This window comes from Pseudoliparis swirei, chromosome 15, assembly GCF_029220125.1.
Source record: "Pseudoliparis swirei isolate HS2019 ecotype Mariana Trench chromosome 15, NWPU_hadal_v1, whole genome shotgun sequence".
NCBI lineage: Eukaryota > Metazoa > Chordata > Actinopteri > Perciformes > Liparidae > Pseudoliparis > Pseudoliparis swirei.
The window spans coordinates 21,292,888-21,316,368 of NC_079402.1; the positions used below are offsets into that span (position 1 = coordinate 21,292,888).

A 23,481-nucleotide genomic window follows, 5' to 3' on the forward strand; every position below is an offset into this window, starting at 1 on the left:
CAAAGCTCTCCTTCAGCCAAGCCGATCCCATTTCCCACCCATTGCAATTGATTACTGATATAACAAAATGTGAAAGTTAAAGGATACTTTTGATGGGTTTGCGTGCTCATAAGGGGTTGTCATGTACAAGCAAGAGCGTTTGAGTAATTGCATTTAGCACATGGGAATCCTGTGCCTCCAGTGACTGTAGGAAAAAGACAAAGATAGTTCAGTTTGTCCTCTAATGGAATGTGAAAAAACATCCACAGACCCACGTGTTTAAAAAACTAAAAGACTAACTAGTTTTCCTGAAATGGGAAGTCCTGAGAAAACCACACATGTGCAAAGAGTTCCTAATATAAAAAGCAGGTAGGGGAAAGTCTCAAAGTCTAGAAAGAGAGTCTGCAGTTATCTTGAAGACTATGCACACAGCGGGAAAAAGAAAATGGAAAAAAGATTTACAGTCTCAATGCACCCTATCCATTTTCACACAAAATAATACATCCACCATATTTAACCTTCTTTCCGATGGCCGTTCCAAACCCTGCAAGAGTCAACGAAAAACCTTACGACGCAACAACCTCTAACCTGAGGGGAAAGCCAGTGTTAGACAGAAATGCCGGAGCCTCTCGGCAGCATGCAGCCAGTGGTTTAATGATTTGTCTGCTGGTGAATGATCACACAGCAATATCCTGTTCTGGCTTGTTCTCCGGAACCCTCCGGCTGACATGATTCCGGCTTTCCCTGGTGCCACCGAATCGCCAGCCGGCCCGTCGTATCGACGTGATCCGGGCGGCGGCCCCGAAGCCCGACACGACCCGGCAAAGGACCCGTGGTATCGAACTCGATGAGGCAGATGGATTGCTCATTGAGGCTGTGAGGGAAAGGGTTTGATGAAACTCAGAGCGAAGAAGAGGGAGACGCGGGGTGGTCAATGTCACTGACGAAGCAGTGGAAAACACAACAGCTGAATTTAAGAAGAGAAAATGGGAAAAATAAATAGCTGGCAAGTTTCAAAATTCCACAGTGCTTAGCCGAGGTAAGCCTGCTCTTAAAGCGAGGAGCGTTTCTTCACTCCTAAATGAACATTCATTCATTTCCTCTGAGCCGATGTGGAACATTAAAGAGCCAAATCAGGAATAGGCCTGCAACTAAAGATGACTTTCATCATTAAAAAAAAATAGTTTGTCTTTCTTGATGAAGCACCGGAAACTTCGGCCTAAAAAAACACCACCCATGACAATTTCCTGGAGCCGAAGGTGACGTCGGCAAATAGCTTATTTTTGACCGACCCACCATAATGTTCCGTTTATTGTAATTTAAAAAAGGAGGGAAAGCAGCCAACCTTCACGCTTGAGAAACTGCAACAGCTTCCTTTTCCGCCAATCACCTAATCAATTGATAGTTTCAGCCCCTTCGGTCTCTCAAGAGTCTGAACTTCCTTTGAGGGCTGAAGAAGGCCAAGAGGATGACCACGGTGATGATGGTGTCATTTGCATTCTACCAAACGGAGCCAGGACAGTCCACACAGTATGGACACCGGACTTCAGCTAGCAGGGCCAGAGGTCAAAAGGTCAGACAGAAAGCGGGCCCATAACTCCTCATCACTCCCTCACAGCTAGGCATGCACGCAGGTGAAGGGTTTCCGACCGAAGAGCCACAGCTGCCCCCGGCCTGCCCCTCCTGGCTGGGCACCTCCCTGGCATGAGCTTCGTTTGAGGCTCCAGCCAGAGGCAGCAGTCTTCATACACGGTGGTAGGGTGGCCGTATGCCGCAGGGTTGTCAATAAGAAAGTCTTTTGTTGCTGCGTTAAAAGAGCCCCCTTGATTTACGCACGCCGATGCTCGAAACCCGCGGAATGACCTCCGGGTGGCAGGATGGCATTTGGGAAAGTGCAAGGGGAGTTTAATCTTTAAAAAGACGTGTGCGAGCACGGCTGCTGAACGCGTAATATTATATTCAGGAGGTATTTGTTGCGCTTCAAGGACACCGACTTAGCGCAACAAGTCGTCCGTGAACGTCTCTTCCGTTCTTCTTCTTCTTCGTCTCCGCAGTTTGAACGCGTCGTGCGAAAGTAGTTTCAAAAGTTGCACGCGCCGAAACAATTAAAACCCGGTAACTGAAGCAACTGAACGCGGCTGCATTTGTGTCTTCTTTTGTGTCTCCGGGTTTCGGCTCCGCTGCAACAAGTGCAGCTGAACGCGGAGGCGGCGACAGCGCGCACGAACACGACGGAACCAACTTGTTAAACATCGGAGACCCGGACGAAGTCGCTCCGGCGCCGCGCGGCCGTGAAGAGCGGGCGGCCGCTGCTACTCACCGCGGGGAAGAGCTGCTCTTTGTCCCGGTGTGTACGGAGATGAGCGTCGGTGCAGTCGCAGCGTGACAAAATGCGGTTGGTCTCGCTCTCGCTCTCTCAGCTCAGCATGGCGGCCAGAGACGCATTCAAACCTCTCGGTGCTGTGATATCAACAGACAGGGGGGAGGGTGCAGGGGGGAGACCTAAGGGTTAAATCCGGCAAAAGCATTGTTAAAAAAGGAGTCCAAATAAAAGTCCTGCATTCAAAATGTTACAGCACAGAAATGTTAGCATCAAAGTGCACTTAAGTACTATATTTCACATTTCTTTGGTTCAAGGTTTTTTATTTGCCATCTGTGCCTCGACCAGCAGTCCAGACACATCGGAATTATTTTTGCAGGGCTCTCCGAGTCAACAGAGGTACAAAACAAACACACTATAATAATAATAATAATAATAATAACATTAATAGAAATATAAAAAAGTATATTTAAAAAAACACTGTACAAAAACACACTGTGTGGTAAAAGTATATACAGTATTAAGTACAGGAACAGGTTATCAACATAAAAAAGGAGAGTGCAGAGATAATAAATAGGTAAGTAGGCTAGTGCTTTACCTAGCTTGTAAAAAGAAAGAGGGGGAAGGGGACAGTTATATGGGGATATTGCACATGTTCAGATGTGCAATATTTTAGTACTTCTGCAAAAGTAAAACCCTAAAAAGGTCTTTAAAAAAATATATATGTATTGTTATTTTATACAGTAGAAGTATGTATGAATGTATATATATGCCTACTAAAATCCAGGGAATGAATGTAACTAAATACTCAGTTATACAATTTTGAGATATCTCCCTTTTCTTTTTTTATGCTAATCCTTACTCTATTTCAGAAGCAAATATTTTGGGTTTTACTGCATTCCATTCATTGGCAGCTGGAGTTAGTGGTTAAATTGCAGATGTAAAAATAAAAATATGATCCCTATAAAACTGTCATGTACCATTTATGTCCAAAATGAGCTCTACCTCCTTACTTTTTAAAAGGCTTATTTTCGGTATGCAGTTCAGATGGAAAATACTGATCCCTGTTAATTTGATTCACTCTTTCAAACCCCACACATTTCCAGAAATATGACTGAGGACAAAACCTCAATGTCCTCTATTGTAGCCAGTTACCTTGAACCTTGGTTGAGGGGACCGGGGGCCTGTGGGTTCAAAAGGTCACTGTTGGCGGTCAAAGGTTGCACAACATTTTCCTATAGGAGAAGTGAATCAAAAACACAGTGGAGGAAAGACAGACTGACCCTTGTGTCATTGTGCAGGGCAGAGGAGGAGGGAGAGGGGCTTTCCATGGCACTGCAGGCCGAATACAATACCATCTTTGAGTAAAAGACAGCTTGCTGCTGGTGGAAGATGGAACAGCGTCCCAGTCTACCTCTGTGGCTGCTCTGTGGGTTCTCTGAATAACACATGTTGAAAATATACCTGCTCAGTTGAGCTGCAATAAGTCTATAATGTCCCTTTTCTTCGCTGTATCCTTAAGTATGCCAATACTCCCAGGCATCATAGGCTACACTACAAATTGTTTATTTTCATATCAGCCCCCGGTGATTTGAGAGCTATGGGTTGAAGGCTGGCCGGAGTTAAAAGGGGACGGTAAGTGCTGCCTGAAATGAATACGTAAAGCAGCTGGGTTTATCTTCACTCACTCCGTGACATGTGCTGCTAAGAGAAAACAGGTGACCGAGGAATGTGCGCTGGAAACCAAATGTAATACTGGTGCTCAAATGGCTTGTCACCACTTAGACAGATCTGCATTTTAAAGACTTTATATACATATCTGATTTCTATAAGTTGGTCTTTCTTGTATTGTATTGTTAATTTAGGGTCACCCTGCACAATAATGACATTTTAGTGCTTAGTTTGTATGTTAAATAAGGACACGACACAGTGAGGCTTATTTTAATGCTCCTATAGATAAGAATATCTGATAAATGTAAAACATGTAAATGTAACGGGAACAGAAAGTCACACAGACAGACACACACACACACACACAATAGAGTTAGAGTTAAGGTGTAGATTTCCAGTGTAAGTATATGATCTTCATGCCTGAGTTCTTCAGACACACCAGTTGGATATATTTAGAGTCCGTAGCTGGTGTATCCATGCTCCAAGGCAGACTACAATTATTCACAACACTGGAAGGGCCAGCACTGGTCTGAGATCAGTCAAGAGGGGAGTGCGTGTGTGTCGACTGGTACGGGAGAGGATCAACACCACAAGAGTCAGTTTGGGGCCATCGGGCCTCTCATATCAAGAGTAGATGCAGTGAACTCAGGAGTTTGAAATGGAGCATACAAGAGCCTGCAAAGCTTACGTTTTGAAATTCTCTCAATATATATTCTGAAGGAGTGAGGTCTTTCTGTTATAACCGGTCAGTTATGTTGCCATAAACCTAAAAATAGTGTAATGTTCATCAATGACTTCCCATTATATATGAACAGAAATGTATTTTAATTTTGTTAATATTGAAGAAATTTAACAAACTGTAATATCACAATGAGGCTACCAGACATGTGTTTTGTCAGATACCTGAAAAAAAGAATATTGTTGATTAATTTGATCCCAATAAATGGAAATAATTGTCTGTTCAAAATATCTGAGTTTGGTACACTTTATTCCTATCGCCCACATATTTCTCTAAACCAATAATGTGCAATATTTAAACTCTTTTCATGTTAACTTTAGGAAATATCATTATTATGTTTGCAAGAAAGCGTTGCAGTTCGAGTAACACTATTGTAGTGAGGCAGCACCATCTAGTGGCAAATATTAAACTTGTCACCCTTATATTGAAAGAACCATCGCAAGCTTCTTGCGCGTGCGCAGACAGGTGTCCCTAGTTTCACTCGTAATGAAAATGTATCTGTGCTTCGGTAACACATAGTATCTGTAAATAGTTCTGTGAAACACAATGATGTTCAGGTGCAACTTTATTTGTATTATTTATTTGTATTCTTATTTATAAGAGAAACATGTAAGTCCATAATCATGAAACATCTCAAATTAATATATAGACTGCCCAACAAGGAACAATAAAACTCTGGACTTGCTGTATGCTAATACAAAGGATGCATACAGCGCCACTGCCCTTCCCCCCCTCGGCAGGTCTGATCATGACCTGGTCCGGCTGACACCCAGGTATGTTCCTCTGGAACCCAGGCCACCTGGGTGGAGCTTAAAACCAGGAATCCTAACCACTAGACCATATGGGATATATCAGTTTTAAAAAATTATAAATAAATAGCCATCACTTTGACGATACCAATTTGTGTAAATACGGATAATAATAGTTTTGAAACCTATTTCCCATACCGGGAATCCTAACAGCTAGACTATATAGGACAAATGGGCTCAGTTCAAATAATACTCTTATCAACAAAAATTGTTGTCCTAACCGCGAGACCATATGGGAGACAAGGACTAAATTCAAATATTACTCTTATCAACAAAACATTTAACAGGATTTATTTGTTGGCGAGGTCCATTCACCGAAAAATGTGAATCGGCTTCCCGAGGTCCTCATGATCATAACACGAAATGCAAAGCGAATTGGCGAAGCTCTCAAACCTTCAGAACAAAAGTTATTCGACAGAAAACGTTTTTTTAATCGGAAAAACAAAAAAATCTGGAACTTCACAAGGTCCCACAGCCTCGATTCCGTGAGCTTTATTATGCGCAATGGCAGGTTCAGGGGGGGTGGAGCCTATCCGCGAGGCTCTAAGACCTTCCCATCAAAAGTTAATAGCAAATGAACTGTACCGTATTTTGAAAACCTCATTTGGGACCTTTCCCGGTGGCTGCAGTGCCCCTCCCCGCCACAGGGGGAGACAACAACAGCCCAGCAGCAACACGGGTGAGCAGGGAACGCATTAGGGAAACGACCTGAGAGTCCCAACACGGACCTCGTCGGCGGAGAACCTTTATAAGGACTACTGAAGTCTCCAAGCGGCCCTGAACTCACCATCTGCAAAATAAACAGCAGGACAGAGATCATGTGTCGTCATACAAAACTGTCGTCTTTTGAGTGTGATGTCTATCAATAACCACTAGATGGCGGTGTAGGACCATGTATCATATCCACACCTCCACCACGTCCACACCTCCTCCACCACGTCCTCACCTCCTCCACCACGTCCACACCTCCTCCACCACGTCCACACCTCCTCCACCACGTCCACACCTCCTCCACCACGTCCTCACCTCCTCCACCACGTCCTCACCTCCTCCACCATGTCATCACCTCCTCCACCATGTCCTCACCTCCTCCACCATGTCCTCACCTCCTCCACCACGTCAACACCTCCTCCACCACATCCACACCTCCTCCACCATGTCCTCACCTCCTCCACCACATCCACACCTCCTCCACCATGTCCTCACCTCCTCCACCACATCCACACCTCCTCCACCATGTCCTCACCTCCTCCACCACATCCTCACCTCCTCCACCACGTCCACACCTCCTCCACCACGTCCACACCTCCTCCACCATGTCCTCACCTCCTCCACCATGTCCTCACCTCCTCCACCACATCCTCACCTCCTCCACCACGTCCACACCTCCTCCACCACGTCCACACCTCCTCCACCATGTCCTCACCTCCTCCACCATGTCCTCACCTCCTCCACCACGTCCTCACCTCCTCCACCATGTCCACACCTCCTCCACCACGTCCTCACCTCCTCCACCGTGACCACACCTCCTCCACCATGTCCTCACCTCCTCCACCACGTCCACACCTCCTCCACCACGTCCACACCTCCTCCACCACGTCCACACCTCCTCCACCATGTCCTCACCTCCTCCACCATGTCCACACCTCCTCCACCATGTCCTCACCTCCTCCCCCACCTCCTCACCCCCTCCACCACGTCCTCCCCTCCTCCACCTCCACACCTCCTCCACCATGTCCTCACCTCCACCACCATGTCCTCACCTCCTCCACCATGTCCTCACCTCCTCCACCACGTCCACACCTCCTCCACCACGTCCACACCTCCTCCACCACGTCCTCACCTCCTCCACCACGTCCACACCTCCTCCACCATGTCCTCACCTCCTCCACCACGTCCTCACCTCCTCCACCACGTCCACACCTCCTCCACCATGTCCACCTCCTCCACCACGTCCTCACCTCCTCCACCATGTCCACACCTCCTCCACCATGTCCTCACCTCCTCCACCACGTCCTCACCTCCTCCACCACGTCCACACCTCCTCCACCATGTCCTCACCTCCTCCACCACGTCCACACCTCCTCCACCATGTCCTCACCTCCTCCACCATGTCCACACCTCCTCCACCACGTCCACACCTCCTCCACCATGTCCACACCTCCTCCACCACGTCCACCTCCTCCACCCACCTCCTCCACCATGTCCTCACCTCCTCCACCACGTCCACACCTCCTCCACCACGTCCTCACCTCCTCCACCACGTCCTCACCTCCTCCACCACGTCCTCACCTCCTCCACCACGTCCTCACCTCCTCCACCATGTCCTCACCTCCTCCACCACGTCCTCACCTCCTCCACCATGTCCACACCTCCTCCACCACGTCCACACCTCCTCCACCACGTCCTCACCTCCTCCACCACGTCCACACCTCCTCCACCACGTCCACACCTCCTCCACCACGTCCTCACCTCCTCCACCACGTCCACACCTCCTCCACCACGTCCTCACCTCCTCCACCACGTCCACACCTCCTCCACCACGTCCTCACCTCCTCCACCACGTCCTCACCTCCTCCACCATGTCCTCACCTCCTCCACCACGTCCTCACCTCCTCCACCACGTCCTCACCTCCTCCACCACGTCCACACCTCCTCCACCACGTCCACACCTCCTCCACCACGTCCTCACCTCCTCCACCACGTCCACACCTCCTCCACCACGTCCACACCTCCTCCACCCACCTCCTCCACCATGTCCTCCTCCTCCACCGTCCACACCTCCTCCACCACGTCCACACCTCCTCCACCACGTCCTCACCTCCTCCACCACGTCCACACCTCCTCCACCACGTCCACACCTCCTCCACCACGTCCACACCTCCTCCACCACGTCCTCACCTCCTCCACCACGTCCACACCTCCTCCACCACGTCCACACCTCCTCCACCACGTCCACACCTCCTCCACCACGTCCACACCTCCTCCACCACGTCCTCACCTCCTCCACCATGTCCACACCTCCTCCACCACGTCCACACCTCCTCCACCACGTCCACACCTCCTCCACCATGTCCTCACCTCCTCCACCATGTCCTCACCTCCTCCACCACGTCCTCACCTCCTCCACCACGTCCACACCTCCTCCACCATGTCCTCACCTCCTCCACCACGTCCTCACCTCCTCCACCACGTCCACACCTCCTCCACCACGTCCACACCTCCTCCACCATGTCCTCACCTCCTCCACCACGTCCACACCTCCTCCACCATGTCCTCACCTCCTCCACCACGTCCACACCTCCTCCACCATGTCCTCACCTCCTCCACCACGTCCTCACCTCCTCCACCACGTCCTCACCTCCTCCACCACGTCCACACCTCCTCCACCATGTCCACACCTCCTCCACCACGTCCACACCTCCTCCACCATGTCCTCACCTCCTCCACCACGTCCACACCTCCTCCACCACGTCCTCACCTCCTCCACCACGTCCACACCTCCTCCACCATGTCCTCACCTCCTCCACCACGTCCACACCTCCTCCACCATGTCCTCACCTCCTCCACCATGTCCACCTCCTCCACCACGTCCACACCTCCTCCACCACGTCCACACCTCCTCCACCACGTCCACACCTCCTCCACCATGTCCACCTCCTCCACCACGTCCACCTCCTCCACCACGTCCACACCTCCTCCACCACGTCCTCACCTCCTCCACCATCCCACCTCCTCCACCATGTCCTCACCTCCTCCACCACGTCCACACCTCCTCCACCATGTCCTCACCTCCACCACCATGTCCTCACCTCCTCCACCACATCCTCACCTCCTCCACCACGTCCACACCTCCTCCACCACGTCCACACCTCCTCCACCACGTCCACACCTCCTCCACCATGTCCTCACCTCCTCCACCACGTCCACACCTCCTCCACCATGTCCTCACCTCCTCCACCACGTCCTCACCTCCTCCACCACGTCCTCACCTCCTCCACCACGTCCTCACCTCCTCCACCACGTCCACACCTCCTCCACCACGTCCTCACCTCCTCCACCACGTCCACACCTCCTCCACCACGTCCTCACCTCCTCCACCACGTCCTCACCTCCTCCACCACGTCCACACCTCCTCCACCACGTCCCACCTCCTCCACCACGTCCACACCTCCTCCACCACGTCCTCACCTCCTCCAGCACGTCCACACCTCCTCCTCCTCCTCCACCACGTCCTCACCTCCTCCACCACGTCCACACCTCCTCCACCATGTCCTCACCTCCTCCACCACGTCCACACCTCCTCCACCACGTCCTCACCTCCTCCACCACGTCCTCACCTCCTCCACCACGTCCACACCTCCTCCACCACGTCCACACCTCCTCCACCACGTCCTCACCTCCTCCACCACGTCCTCACCTCCTCCACCACGTCACCTCCTCCACCACGTCCACACCTCCTCCACCACGTCCTCACCTCCTCCACCACGTCCACACCTCCTCCACCATGTCCACACCTCCTCCACCACGTCCACACCTCCTCCACCACGTCCTCACCTCCTCCACCACGTCCACACCTCCTCCACCACGTCCTCACCTCCTCCACCACGTCCACACCTCCTCCACCACGTCCTCACCTCCTCCACCACGTCCACACCTCCTCCACCACGTCCACACCTCCTCCACCACGTCCACACCTCCTCCACCACGTCCTCACCTCCTCCACCACGTCCACACCTCCTCCACCACGTCCTCACCTCCTCCACCACGTCCACACCTCCTCCACCACGTCCACACCTCCTCCACCACGTCCACACCTCCTCCACCACGTCCTCACCTCCTCCACCACGTCCACACCTCCTCCACCACGTCCTCACCTCCTCCACCACGTCCACACCTCCTCCACCATGTCCTCACCTCCTCCACCACGTCCTCACCTCCTCCACCACGTCCACCTCCTCCACCATGTACACACCTCCTCCACCGTGTCCTCACCTCCTCCACCACGTCCTCATCTCCTCCACCACGTCCACACCTCCTCCAACACGTCCTCACCTCCTCCACCACGTCCTCACCTCCTCCACCACGTCCTCACCTCCTCCACCACGTCCTCACCTCCTCCACCACGTCCACACCTCCTCCACCATGTCCACACCTCCTCCACCACGTCCACACCTCCTCCACCACGTCCTCACCTCCTCCACCATGTCCTCACCTCCTCCACCACGTCCTCACCTCCTCCACCACGTCCACACCTCCTCCACCATGTCCTCACCTCCTCCACCACGTCCACACCTCCTCCACCACGTCCTCACCTCCTCCACCATGTCCACACCTCCTCCACCACGTCCTCACCTCCTCCACCACGTCCTCACCTCCTCCACCACGTCCTCACCTCCTCCACCACGTCCTCACCTCCTCCACCACGTCCTCACCTCCTCCACCACGTCCACCTCCTCCACCACGTCCTCACCTCCTCCACCATGTCCTCACCTCCTCCACCACGTCCACACCTCCTCCACCACGTCCACACCTCCTCCACCACGTCCTCACCTCCTCCACCACGTCCTCACCTCCTCCACCACGTCCACACCTCCTCCACCACGTCCTCACCTCCTCCACCACGTCCTCACCTCCTCCACCACGTCCACACCTCCTCCACCACGTCCACACCTCCTCCACCACGTCCACACCTCCTCCACCACGTCCTCACCTCCTCCACCACGTCCACACCTCCTCCACCACGTCCTCACCTCCTCCACCACGTCCACACCTCCTCCACCACGTCCACACCTCCTCCACCACGTCCACACCTCCTCCACCACGTCCTCACCTCCTCCACCACGTCCACACCTCCTCCACCATGTCCTCACCTCCTCCACCACGTCCACACCTCCTCCACCATGTCCTCACCTCCTCCACCACGTCCACACCTCCTCCACCACGTCCTCACCTCCTCCACCACGTCCACACCTCCTCCACCACGTCCACACCTCCTCCACCACGTCCTCACCTCCTCCACCACGTCCTCACCTCCTCCACCACGTCCTCACCTCCTCCACCACGTCCACACCTCCTCCACCACGTCCACACCTCCTCCACCACCTCCTCACCTCCTCCACCACGTCCACACCTCCTCCACCACGTCCACACCTCCTCCACCACGTCCTCACCTCCTCCACCACGTCCACACCTCCTCCACCACGTCCACACCTCCTCCACCACGTCCACACCTCCTCCACCACGTCCTCACCTCCTCCACCACGTCCTCACCTCCTCCACCATGTCCTCACCTCCTCCACCACGTCCACACCTCCTCCACCATGTCCTCACCTCCTCCACCACGTCCACACCTCCTCCACCACGTCCTCACCTCCTCCACCACGTCCACACCTCCTCCACCATGTCCTCACCTCCTCCACCACGTCCACACCTCCTCCACCACGTCCTCACCTCCTCCACCACGTCCCACCTCCTCCACCACGTCCTCACCTCCTCCACCACGTCCTCACCTCCTCCACCACGTCCTCACCTCCTCCACCACGTCCTCACCTCCTCCACCACGTCCACACCTCCTCCACCACGTCCACACCTCCTCCACCACGTCCACACCTCCTCCACCACGTCCTCACCTCCTCCACCACGTCCTCACCTCCTCCACCATGTCCACACCTCCTCCACCACGTCCACACCTCCTCCACCACGTCCTCACCTCCTCCACCACGTCCACACCTCCTCCACCACGTCCACACCTCCTCCACCACGTCCTCACCTCCTCCACCACGTCCACACCTCCTCCACCACGTCCACACCTCCTCCACCACGTCCACACCTCCTCCACCATGTCCTCACCTCCTCCACCACGTCCACACCTCCTCCACCACGTCCACACCTCCTCCACCATGTCCTCACCTCCTCCACCACGTCCACACCTCCTCCACCATGTCCTCACCTCCTCCACCACGTCCACACCTCCTCCACCACGTCCACACCTCCTCCACCACGTCCACACCTCCTCCACCATGTCCTCACCTCCTCCACCACGTCCACACCTCCTCCACCACGTCCACACCTCCTCCACCATGTCCACACCTCCTCCACCACGTCCTCACCTCCTCCACCATGTCCTCACCTCCTCCACCACGTCCACACCTCCTCCACCACGTCCACACCTCCTCCACCACGTCCTCACCTCCTCCACCACGTCCTCACCTCCTCCACCACGTCCACACCTCCTCCACCACGTCCACACCTCCTCCACCATGTCCACACCTCCTCCACCACGTCCACACCTCCTCCACCACGTCCACACCTCCTCCACCACGTCCACACCTCCTCCACCATGTCCTCACCTCCTCCACCACGTCCACACCTCCTCCACCACGTCCTCACCTCCTCCACCACGTCCTCACCTCCTCCACCACGTCCACACCTCCTCCACCACGTCCACACCTCCTCCACCATGTCCACACCTCCTCCACCATGTCCTCACCTCCTCCACCACGTCCACACCTCCTCCACCACGTCCACACCTCCTCCACCATGTCCACACCTCCTCCACCATGTCCTCACCTCCTCCACCATGTCCACACCTCCTCCACCACGTCCACACCTCCTCCACCACGTCCTCACCTCCTCCACCACGTCCACACCTCCTCCACCACGTCCTCACCTCCTCCACCACGTCCACACCTCCTCCACCATGTCCACACCTCCTCCACCACGTCCACACCTCCTCCACCACGTCCTCACCTCCTCCACCACGTCCACACCTCCTCCACCACGTCCACACCTCCTCCACCATGTCCTCACCTCCTCCACCACGTCCACACCTCCTCCACCACGTCCACACCTCCTCCACCACGTCCTCACCTCCTCCACCATGTCCTCACCTCCTCCACCACGTCCACACCTCCTCCACCACGTCCTCACCTCCTCCACCACATCCACACCTCCTCCACCACGTCCTCACCTCCTCCACCATGTCCTCACCTCCTCCATCATGTCCACACCTCCTCCACCACATCCACACCTCCTCCACCACGTCCTCACCTCCTCCACCTCCTCCACCATGTCCTCACCTCCTCCACCATGTCCTCACCTCCTCCACCACGTCCACCTCCTCCACCACGTCCACACCTCCTCCACCACGTCCTCACCTCCTCCACCACGTCCTCACCTCCTCCACCACGTCCACACCTCCTCCACCACGTCCACACCTCCTCCACCACGTCCACACCTCCTCCACCACGTCCTCACCTCCTCCACCACGTCCTCACCTCCTCCACCACGTCCTCACCTCCTCCACCACGTCCTCACCTCCTCCACCACGTCCACACCTCCTCCACCACGTCCACACCTCCTCCACCACGTCCACACCTCCTCCACCACGTCCTCACCTCCTCCACCATGTCCTCACCTCCTCCACCACGTCCACACCTCCTCCACCACGTCCACACCTCCTCCACCACGTCCTCACCTCCTCCACCATGTCCACACCTCCTCCACCACGTCCACACCTCCTCCACCACGTCCACACCTCCTCCACCACGTCCACACCTCCTCCACCACGTCCACACCTCCTCCACCACGTCCTCACCTCCTCCACCACGTCCTCACCTCCTCCACCACGTCCACACCTCCTCCACCACGTCCACACCTCCTCCACCACGTCCACACCTCCTCCACCACGTCCTCACCTCCTCCACCACGTCCACACCTCCTCCACCACGTCCTCACCTCCTCCACCACGTCCACACCTCCTCCACCACGTCCACACCTCCTCCACCACGTCCACACCTCCTCCACCATGTCCTCACCTCCTCCACCACGTCCACACCTCCTCCACCACGTCCTCACCTCCTCCACCACGTCCTCACCTCCTCCACCACGTCCACACCTCCTCCACCACGTCCACACCTCCTCCACCACGTCCTCACCTCCTCCACCACGTCCACACCTCCTCCACCACGTCCTCACCTCCTCCACCACGTCCACACCTCCTCCACCACGTCCACACCTCCTCCACCACGTCCACACCTCCTCCACCATGTCCACACCTCCTCCACCACGTCCTCACCTCCTCCACCACGTCCACACCTCCTCCACCATGTCCACCTCCTCCACCACGTCCACACCTCCTCCACCACGTCCTCACCTCCTCCACCATGTCCTCACCTCCTCCACCACGTCCTCACCTCCTCCACCACGTCCACACCTCCTCCACCACGTCCACACCTCCTCCACCACGTCCACACCTCCTCCACCATGTCCACACCTCCTCCACCACGTCCTCACCTCCTCCACCACGTCCACACCTCCTCCACCATGTCCACACCTCCTCCACCACGTCCTCACCTCCTCCACCACGTCCACACCTCCTCCACCACGTCCACACCTCCTCCACCACGTCCACGTCCTCACCTCCTCCACCACGTCCTCACCTCCTCCACCACGTCCACACCTCCTCCACCACGTCCACACCTCCTCCACCACGTCCACACCTCCTCCACCACGTCCTCACCTCCTCCACCACGTCCTCACCTCCTCCACCACGTCCTCACCTCTCCTCCACCACGTCCACACCTCCTCCACCACGTCCTCACCTCCTCCACCACGTCCTCACCTCCTCCACCACGTCCACACCTCCTCCACCACGTCCCACCTCCTCCACCACACCTCCTCCACAACGTCCACACCTCCTCCACCACGTCCTCCTCCTCCACCCTCCTCCACCCACACCTCCTCCACCACGTCCACCTCCTCCACCACCTCCACCTCCACCACGTCCACACCTCCTCCACCACGTCCACACCTCCTCCACCACGTCTCCTCACCTCCTCCACCACGTCCACACCTCCTCCACCACGTCCACACCTCCTCCACCACGTCCACACCTCCTCCACCACGTCACCTCCTCCACCACGTCCACCTCCTCCACCACGTCCACACCTCCTCCACCACCTCCTCACCTCCTCCACCACGTCCACACCTCCTCCACCACACCTCCTCCACCACGTCCACACCTCCTCCACCACGTCCACACCTCCTCCACCACGTCCTCACCTCCTCCACCACGTCCACACCTCCTCCACCATGTCCACACCTCCTCCACCACGTCCACCTCCTCCACCACGTCCACACCTCCTCCACCACGTCCTCACCTCCTCCACCATCCACCTCCTCCACCACCTCCACCACGTCCCACCTCCTCCACCTCCTCCACCACGTCCACCTCCTCCACCACGTCCACACCTCCTCCACCACGTCCCACCTCCACCACGTCCTCACCTCCTCCACCACGTCCTCACCTCCTCCACCACGTCCACACCTCCTCCACCACGTCCTCACCTCCTCCACCACGTCCACACCTCCTCCACCACGTCCTCACCTCCTCCACCACGCTCTCACCTCCTCCACCACGTCCACACTCCTCCACCACGTCCCTCCACCTCACCTCCACCACGTCCTCACCTCCTCCACCACGTCCTCACCTCCTCCACCACGTCCACACCTCCTCCACCACGTCCTCACCTCCTCCACCACGTCCTCACCTCCTCCACCACGTCCTCACCTCCTCCACCACGTCCACACCTCCTCCACCACGTCCTCACCTCCTCCACCACGTCCACACCTCCTCCACCACGTCCACACCTCCTCCACCACGTCCACACCTCCTCCACCACGTCCACACCTCCTCCACCACGTCCACACCTCCTCCACCACGTCCTCACCTCCTCCACCACGTCCACACCTCCTCCACCACGTCCTCACCTCCTCCACCGTCCACACCTCCTCCACCATGTCCACACCTCCTCCACCATGTCCTCACCTCCTCCACCACGTCCACACCTCCTCCACCACGTCCTCACCTCCTCCACCACGTCCACACCTCCTCCACCACGTCCACACCTCCTCCACCACATCCTCACCTCCTCCACCATGTCCTCACCTCCTCCATCATGTCCACACCTCCTCCACCACGTCCTCACCTCCTCCACCACGTCCACACCTCCTCCACCACGTCCACACCTCCTCCACCACGTCCTCACCACGTCCTCACCTCCTCCACCACGTCCTCACCTCCTCCACCACGTCCACATCTCCTCCACCATGTCCACACCTCCTCCACCATTTCTCTTTCAGAATGAAAGACGTTTCAACCGGAGAATCATAAAGAATTTAAACATATTCACAGATTGTTTTACATAAATCTTCATGATTTAACATTTCTGTAAACAAAAACAAAAATTAAACTGTTTCAGTTGAAGGAATTATTCATTACTCATAAGTAATTATTACAGTAACCATTATTAATGATTCAACATGGCCGTCATGTGGACCAATGGGAGCTCAGCATCTCGTCTCAATTCATTAAATAATAAGTACCAGGATGTGAGGTCACATTCAGTATGTACCCCCAATTATTTGCAGCTTCATAAGCCAGAGGGTCAAAGGTCACGGTGCCTTGTCGATAGATTGAACACTTTATGTTGATCAGCAGGCAGTTAGAACGTATTGATCAGTGATCAGTGATGATGTCACATGAGCAGCAGGGGGCGCTGCTGTAACTCCTGAGTCTCACATGGGATATTAATCATATTAAAATTGTGTTTACACTGAAATTAATATCAAACTGGGCCTTTAAAAGAACAAAACACTTTTTAAATTTAATTTAGACCACTAATATTTATGAAAAAGGCCTCAAAGAATTATGTTTTTATTTCATTCTAAATTAAATATTTATTCTGTAACTCTTCTTCTGAGATTATAAACAGATGACAGCATAGAATTGATCAATGACTTTCATATTTAACTGATTATCTTAATATATTCTGAATTATTATGTTACGAGTTGTTATATCGTCAGTTAATATATCATAAGTCATATTATCAATCAATATATAATAAACCAGTATATCGTAAATCAGTATATTATAATAATAATCATTTATTTTATAAAGCGCTTCTCTAGACACTCGAAGTCGCTTTACAGTCCAGTAGTCATACACACACAGTCATACCGGTGGTGGTAAGCTACATCAGTAGCCACAGCTGCCCTCCGGCCCCTCCGACCACCACCAACATTGATTTACATCCATACGAACCGGGGTGAGGCTGCGGTGCATGTCTTTATGATGGTGGGGGAAACCGGAGTACCCGGAGGAAACCCACGCAGACACGAGGAGAACATGCAAACTCCACACAGAAAGGACCTGGAACGACCGGGACGACCGGGATTCTAACCCAGGGCCTTCTTGCTGTGAGGCGACAGTGCTAACCACTGAGCCACCGTGCTGCCCTTATAAAACAGTATATAATAAATCAGTATATTATGAATCAGTAAATTATAAAGCGATATATTATAGATCATTATATAATAAATCAGTATATTCAAAATCAGTATATTCTAAATCAGTATATAATAAATAAGTATATAATAAATTAGTATATAATAAATCAGTAAATAATAAATTGGTATATAATAAATGAGTATATAATAAATCAGTAAATAATAAATCAGTATATAATAAGTAATTATAAAATAAATCATCATATTATAAATCGGTATATAATAAATCAGTATATAATATATTGGTATGTAATAAATCAGCATATAATGAGCCATTATATTAAAAGTTGATGTATTAGTTCATGTCGACCTCATGTGAGTAAAAATGATTCTTGTTTACATTGAAGGTCTCTGATTCATCGTTATTTAAGAAGACGTTCATCACGTTTCTTTGATTTAAAATCATTCATCTTTTGGATCTGATCCACAATCTGATTTCCTGAACTTAATGTGTGTCTTTTAATTATTTTAACAACCTTTAACCCATTAATAAAAGAGTCGTTGTGTTTACAGAAAGTATGAATCAGCATTTAGACTCATGAAGATGTTTTGGTTTCACATCTCTACACAGATTATTATTATAAGTGAATAAATGCTGCTGCGTTCAAATCAAGGAGTAGGCCAAAAATAATTAAATAAACTACAGTGAAATAAAATAGAGTTAAATAGAATAGAGTTAAATAAACTACAGTTAAATAAAACAGAGTTAAATAAAATAGAGTTAAATCAAATAGAGTTAAATCAAATAGAGTTAAATCAAATAGAATTAAATAAACTACTGTTAAATAAAATAGAGTTAAATAAAATATATTTAAATGAAATAGAGTTAAATAAAATAGAGTTAAATAAACTAATGTTAAATGAAATAGAGTTAAATCAAATAGAGTTACATAAAATAGAGTTAAATAAAAAGGAGTTAAATGAAATATAAAGTTAAATGAAATAGAGTTACATGAAATAGAGTTCAATTAATTAGAGTCAAATTAACTACAGTTAAATAAACTAGAGTTCAATAAACTACAGTTCAATAAACTAGAGTTAAATAAATGAAATAGAATAAAATGAACTAGAGGTAAATAAATAGAGTTAAGTCAATTAGAGTTAAATAAACCAGAGTTAAATTAAATAAAGAAACATGAAATAGAGTTAAATAAACTAGAGTTTAATCAACTAGAGTTAAATAAAATAGAGTTAAGGAAAATAGAGTTAAATAAACTAGAGTTTAATCAACTAGAGTTAAATAAACTACAGTTAAATCAAATAGATTTAAATAAACTAAAGTTAAATAAAATAGAGTTAAATAAAATTGAATTAAATCAAAAAGAGTTAAATAAAATAGAGTTAAATAAAATAGAGTTACATAAAATAGATTTAAATTAAATAAAGTCAAATGAACTACAGTTCAATAAACTAAAGTTAAATAAACTAGAGTTAAATAAAATAGAATAAAATAAAAATTTTGAATAGAATAAAAGAGTTAATTTAAATAAACTACAGTTAAATTAAATAGAGTTAAATGAAATAGAATAAAATGAACTAGAGTTAAATAAAATAAAGGTAAGTCAACTAGAGTTAAATAAACCAGAGTTAAATTAAATAAAGAAACATCAAATAGAGTTTGATTAACATAAAATAGAGTTAAGGAAAATTTAGTTAAATAAAATGTAGTTAAATATACTTAAGTTAAATCAAAATAGAGTTAAGGCAAATAGAGTTAAGGAAAATAGAGTTAAATATAGTAAAAAATATATACTTAAATAAAATATAGTTAGTTAAAATGTATTAATGCAGATTAAAAAAGTATTCTTTTCTTTAAAAAATAAGAAATATTCACGGAAATTTTAATATGTTCAGATATTTAAAGTCCATGAACGTCTCACAATATTTACATAACTTGACCTTCTCGTAATGTTTTTCGTTCAATTATTTTTATAATAATTATTATTATTAGTAGTAGTAGTAGTAGTTGTAGTATTATTAGTAGTCGTATGATTATTACTAACCATTTAAATTGTAATCTTAACAGATTTTTTTCTCGATGGAAAATCCACATTCTTCTTTTCTAAAGTTTATTTAACATCAAATATTTGTTCTTCTTTGATGGTGACTCGGAACCGAGCCGCTGAGCGAATCAGGAGGCTCTCCGAAATCCAGCCATTTACGTCACCGTCCGGTGACCCAATCCGAGCGCAGCGCGTCCCCGGCCCCGCCCCCTCCTGTAAAGTTTGGACTGAGCTAATAGACAGATGATCATGTTTTATTATCTCTCACAACTTCTTCACTCTTTTCCCGTGCTGGTTTGGACCCGGATCCGGATCGCTCTGACCTCCTTCACTTTGTGTTGTTGTTGTTTGCAGCTGAAGTTCTGGGATTGTTCCGCAGCCGGATCGAGTCTGAGATGGACTTTGACTGCGAGTCCAGAGCAGAGCGGGTTCTGGTTTAGAGGCCGTCCGGACTCTGTCAGGTGCGCGGGCCTCAAGACCCAGAGAGACCAGCTCCAGTGGACCCGGATCCTCCAGCGGAGAAGGGTGATGTTAGCGCTGGGTCCGATGGACGGCTTCCTCCTCAGCACGCCTCCTCTGGCGGCTTTGCACAGCATGACCGAGATGAAGACCCCCCTGTACCCGGCCTACCCGCTGTCCTGCGCCGGCCCCAACTGCTCCACGTCCCCGGCCACCACGTCCCCGAACCCGGGCGGCATGGCCGCGTCGTCTCCGGGGAGCAAGAGCTCCTCGGGGCTGTCCTCGGGGCTCGGCTCCCCGCAGCTCTGCTCCTCCGCCACCCCGCACGGAATAAACGACATCCTCAGCCGGCCCTCCGCGTTGCTCCTCGGGGCCACGGTGGCCGCGTCCTCCGCCTCCTCCTCGGCGGGGCTCCTGTCAGGTCTGTCCCGGTTCAGCAGCCTCAGCCCGCCGCCGCCTCCCGGACTGTACTTCAGCCCCGGGGCCGCGGCGGTGGCGGTGGCCCGGTACCCGAAGCCCCTGGCGGACCTCCCGGGCAGGACGCCGATCTTCTGGCCCGGAGTGATGCAGAGCCCCCACTGGAGGGACGCCCGCTTCTCCTGCTCCCCCCGTAAGAGTTGCGTCGGGTTCTCTGAGTCCCTGAACGCACCGCGTGTTATCCCCTAAGCCGCGGACTGTCTCTCTCTTGCAGATCACTCCATCCTGCTGGACAAGGACGGGAAGCGGAAACACACGCGGCCCACCTTCTCCGGCCAGCAGATCTTCGCCCTGGAGAAGACCTTCGAGCAGACCAAGTACCTGGCGGGCCCGGAGCGCGCGCGGCTGGCCTACAGCCTGGCCATGACCGAGAGCCAGGTGAAGGTAGGAGTGCAGCGTGCGCGTGCAGTCACATTCATCACCCAATAATAGCGCTGCTCCTCCTGAGGAATAATGATAATATTAATAATAATAATCACTGTTCTTCATGAGGAATAATAATATTAATAATCACTGCTCCTCTTCATGCTGAATATTATTATAATAACAATAATATTAATAATCACTGCTCCTCGTTATGCTGAATATAATAATAATAATATTAATAATCACTGCTCCGCTTCATGCTGAATAATATTATTATAACAATAATATTAATAATAACTGCTCCGCTTCATGCTGAATAATATTATTATAACAATAATATTTATAATCACTGCTCCTCTTCATGCTGAATAATATTATTATAATAACAATAATATTAATAATCACTGCTCCGCTTCATGCTGAATAATATTATTATAGCAATAATAATAATAATCTCTGCTCCTCTGCATGCTGAATAATATTATAAAAACAATAATAATAATCTCTGCTCCTCTGCATGCTGAATAATATTATTATAACAATAATAATAATCTCTGCTCCTCTTCATGCTGAGTAATAATAATAAAATAAATATGAATCACTTCTATTATTGCTGAATAATAATTTAATAATAATGTAAATTATCAATTTATAACTTTAGTTTAAAATGCTAATTGTTAAAGAATATTTTAAGATTCAACGTTAATGAATTCAACATTTTTATTTTCTATCTTTTTTAAACCGTGAAGACGTTATTTATTCTTTATTGGTTCATCTTTTAATGCGCGAGGCCTCTGTGGTGCGCAAGCTTCATTGCTCCGGGTTGTTCCCGTAATGCGTCATGTTTATTATGGTCTGTATTCTATGCAGAACATTCTGTCTTTTATGTTTAAAATCTGGAAATTCCGTTTTTATTGACATTGTTGTTATTGGTTTTTTATTATAAACATGAGTATTATATACCATATTATTATAGGTATATAATAATAATATTGTGTTTATATTGTGATTATATTATGATTATAATTATATGTTTATATTATTATGATTATAATTATATTATGTTTATAATTATATTATGTTTTTATTATAATTATATTATGATTATATTTGTATTGTATTTTACTTTGATTATATTATGATTAAAATTATATTATGTTTTTATTTTGATTATATTGTGTTTATATTGTGATTATAATTATATAATGTTTATATAATGATTATATTCAGCCTAAATAACCATTTAAATAATTATAACTGTGTTTATTTCTGCAGAAGAAGATCATATTTATTTAATAACCCTTCATAATTCCATGTATGTCAGAAAAGTGAACGGACTCTTCTCTGTGCGTGTGTGTGTGCGCGTGCGCAGGTGTGGTTCCAGAACCGACGCACGAAGTGGAGGAAGAAGCACGCGGCCGAGATGGCGACCGCGAAGAAGAAGCAGGACTCTGACGCGGAGCGGCTGAAGGGGACCTCGGACAACGAGGACGAGGACGAGGACTACAACAAGCCCCTGGACCCGGACTACAACCAGCCCCTGGACCCGGACTACAAGCCCCTGGACCAGGACTACAACCAGCCCCTTGACCTGGACTACAACCAGCCCCTGGACCCGGACTCCGACGACGACAAGATCTCCAGGCTGCTGAAGAAGCACCAGCAGCCGGGGGGGGCGGGGCTGCTCCTCACGTCGGAGAACGACAGCTCCTAACTGCTCCTCTTGCTCTTCCTGCTCCTCCTGGTCCTCTTCCATCCTCCTCCTCCTCCTGCTCCTCTTCCTAACTCTTTCCTCCTCTTCCTCCTGCTACTCCTGCTCCTTAGCATTCCTCCTCCTCTTCCTCCTCCGCCTCTTCCTAACTCTTTCCTCTTCCTCCTGCTTCTCTTCCTAACTCCTTCCTCCTCCTCTTCTTCCTAACTCTTTCCTCCACCTCTTCCTCCTGCTTCTCTTCCTAACTCCTTCCTCCTCCTCTTCCTCCTGCACCTCTTCCTAACTTCTTCCTCCTCTTCCTCCTGCTCCTCTTCCTAACTCTCCCAAACTCTTCTTCCTCCTGCTTCTCCTTTTCCTCTTCCTTCTCTTCTTGACTTTTCCTCTTCCTCCTCTTCCTAACTCCTTCCTCCTCCTCTTCCTCCTGCTCCTCTTCCTAACTCTTTCCTCCACCTCGTCCTCCTGCTTCTCTTCGTAGCTCCTTCCTCCTCCTCTTCCTCCTGCTCCTCTTCCTAACTCTTCTTCCTCCTGCTTCTCCTTCTCGTTTTCCTCTTCCTCATGCTCCTCTTCATAACTATTCCTCCTCTTCCTCCTCCTC

At 50.6% G+C, this 23,481-nt stretch overlaps 2 protein-coding genes across 8 annotated transcripts in view; one reads left to right on the forward strand and one right to left on the reverse strand.

Annotated features, from left to right (window-relative positions):
* sema4d (sema domain, immunoglobulin domain (Ig), transmembrane domain (TM) and short cytoplasmic domain, (semaphorin) 4D) overlaps positions 1–2,422 on the reverse strand; it is a 43,978-nt gene extending 41,556 nt beyond the window's left edge. For 5 of the 7 annotated variants that reach the window (XM_056432777.1, XM_056432774.1, XM_056432775.1 and 2 more), the window contains exon 1: positions 2,300–2,422. The gene's annotated coding sequence lies outside the window, so the exon portion shown is untranslated. Of the gene's footprint in view, positions 1–1,324; positions 1,342–2,299 lie in introns of those variants that run through there. The other 2 variants (XM_056432776.1, XM_056432768.1) reach the window with 2 other exon arrangements.
* A 17,898-nt stretch (positions 2,423–20,320) lies between these two features.
* Positions 20,321–22,889, forward strand: nkx6.1 (NK6 homeobox 1). Its single transcript, XM_056432778.1, has 4 exons — positions 20,321–20,942; positions 21,024–21,193; positions 22,548–22,686; positions 22,780–22,889. Exons 1-4 carry the CDS (start codon positions 20,402–20,404, stop codon positions 22,887–22,889), a joined length of 960 nt encoding a protein of 319 aa, XP_056288753.1. The 5' UTR covers positions 20,321–20,401.
* The last annotated feature ends 592 nt before the right edge of the window (positions 22,890–23,481 follow it).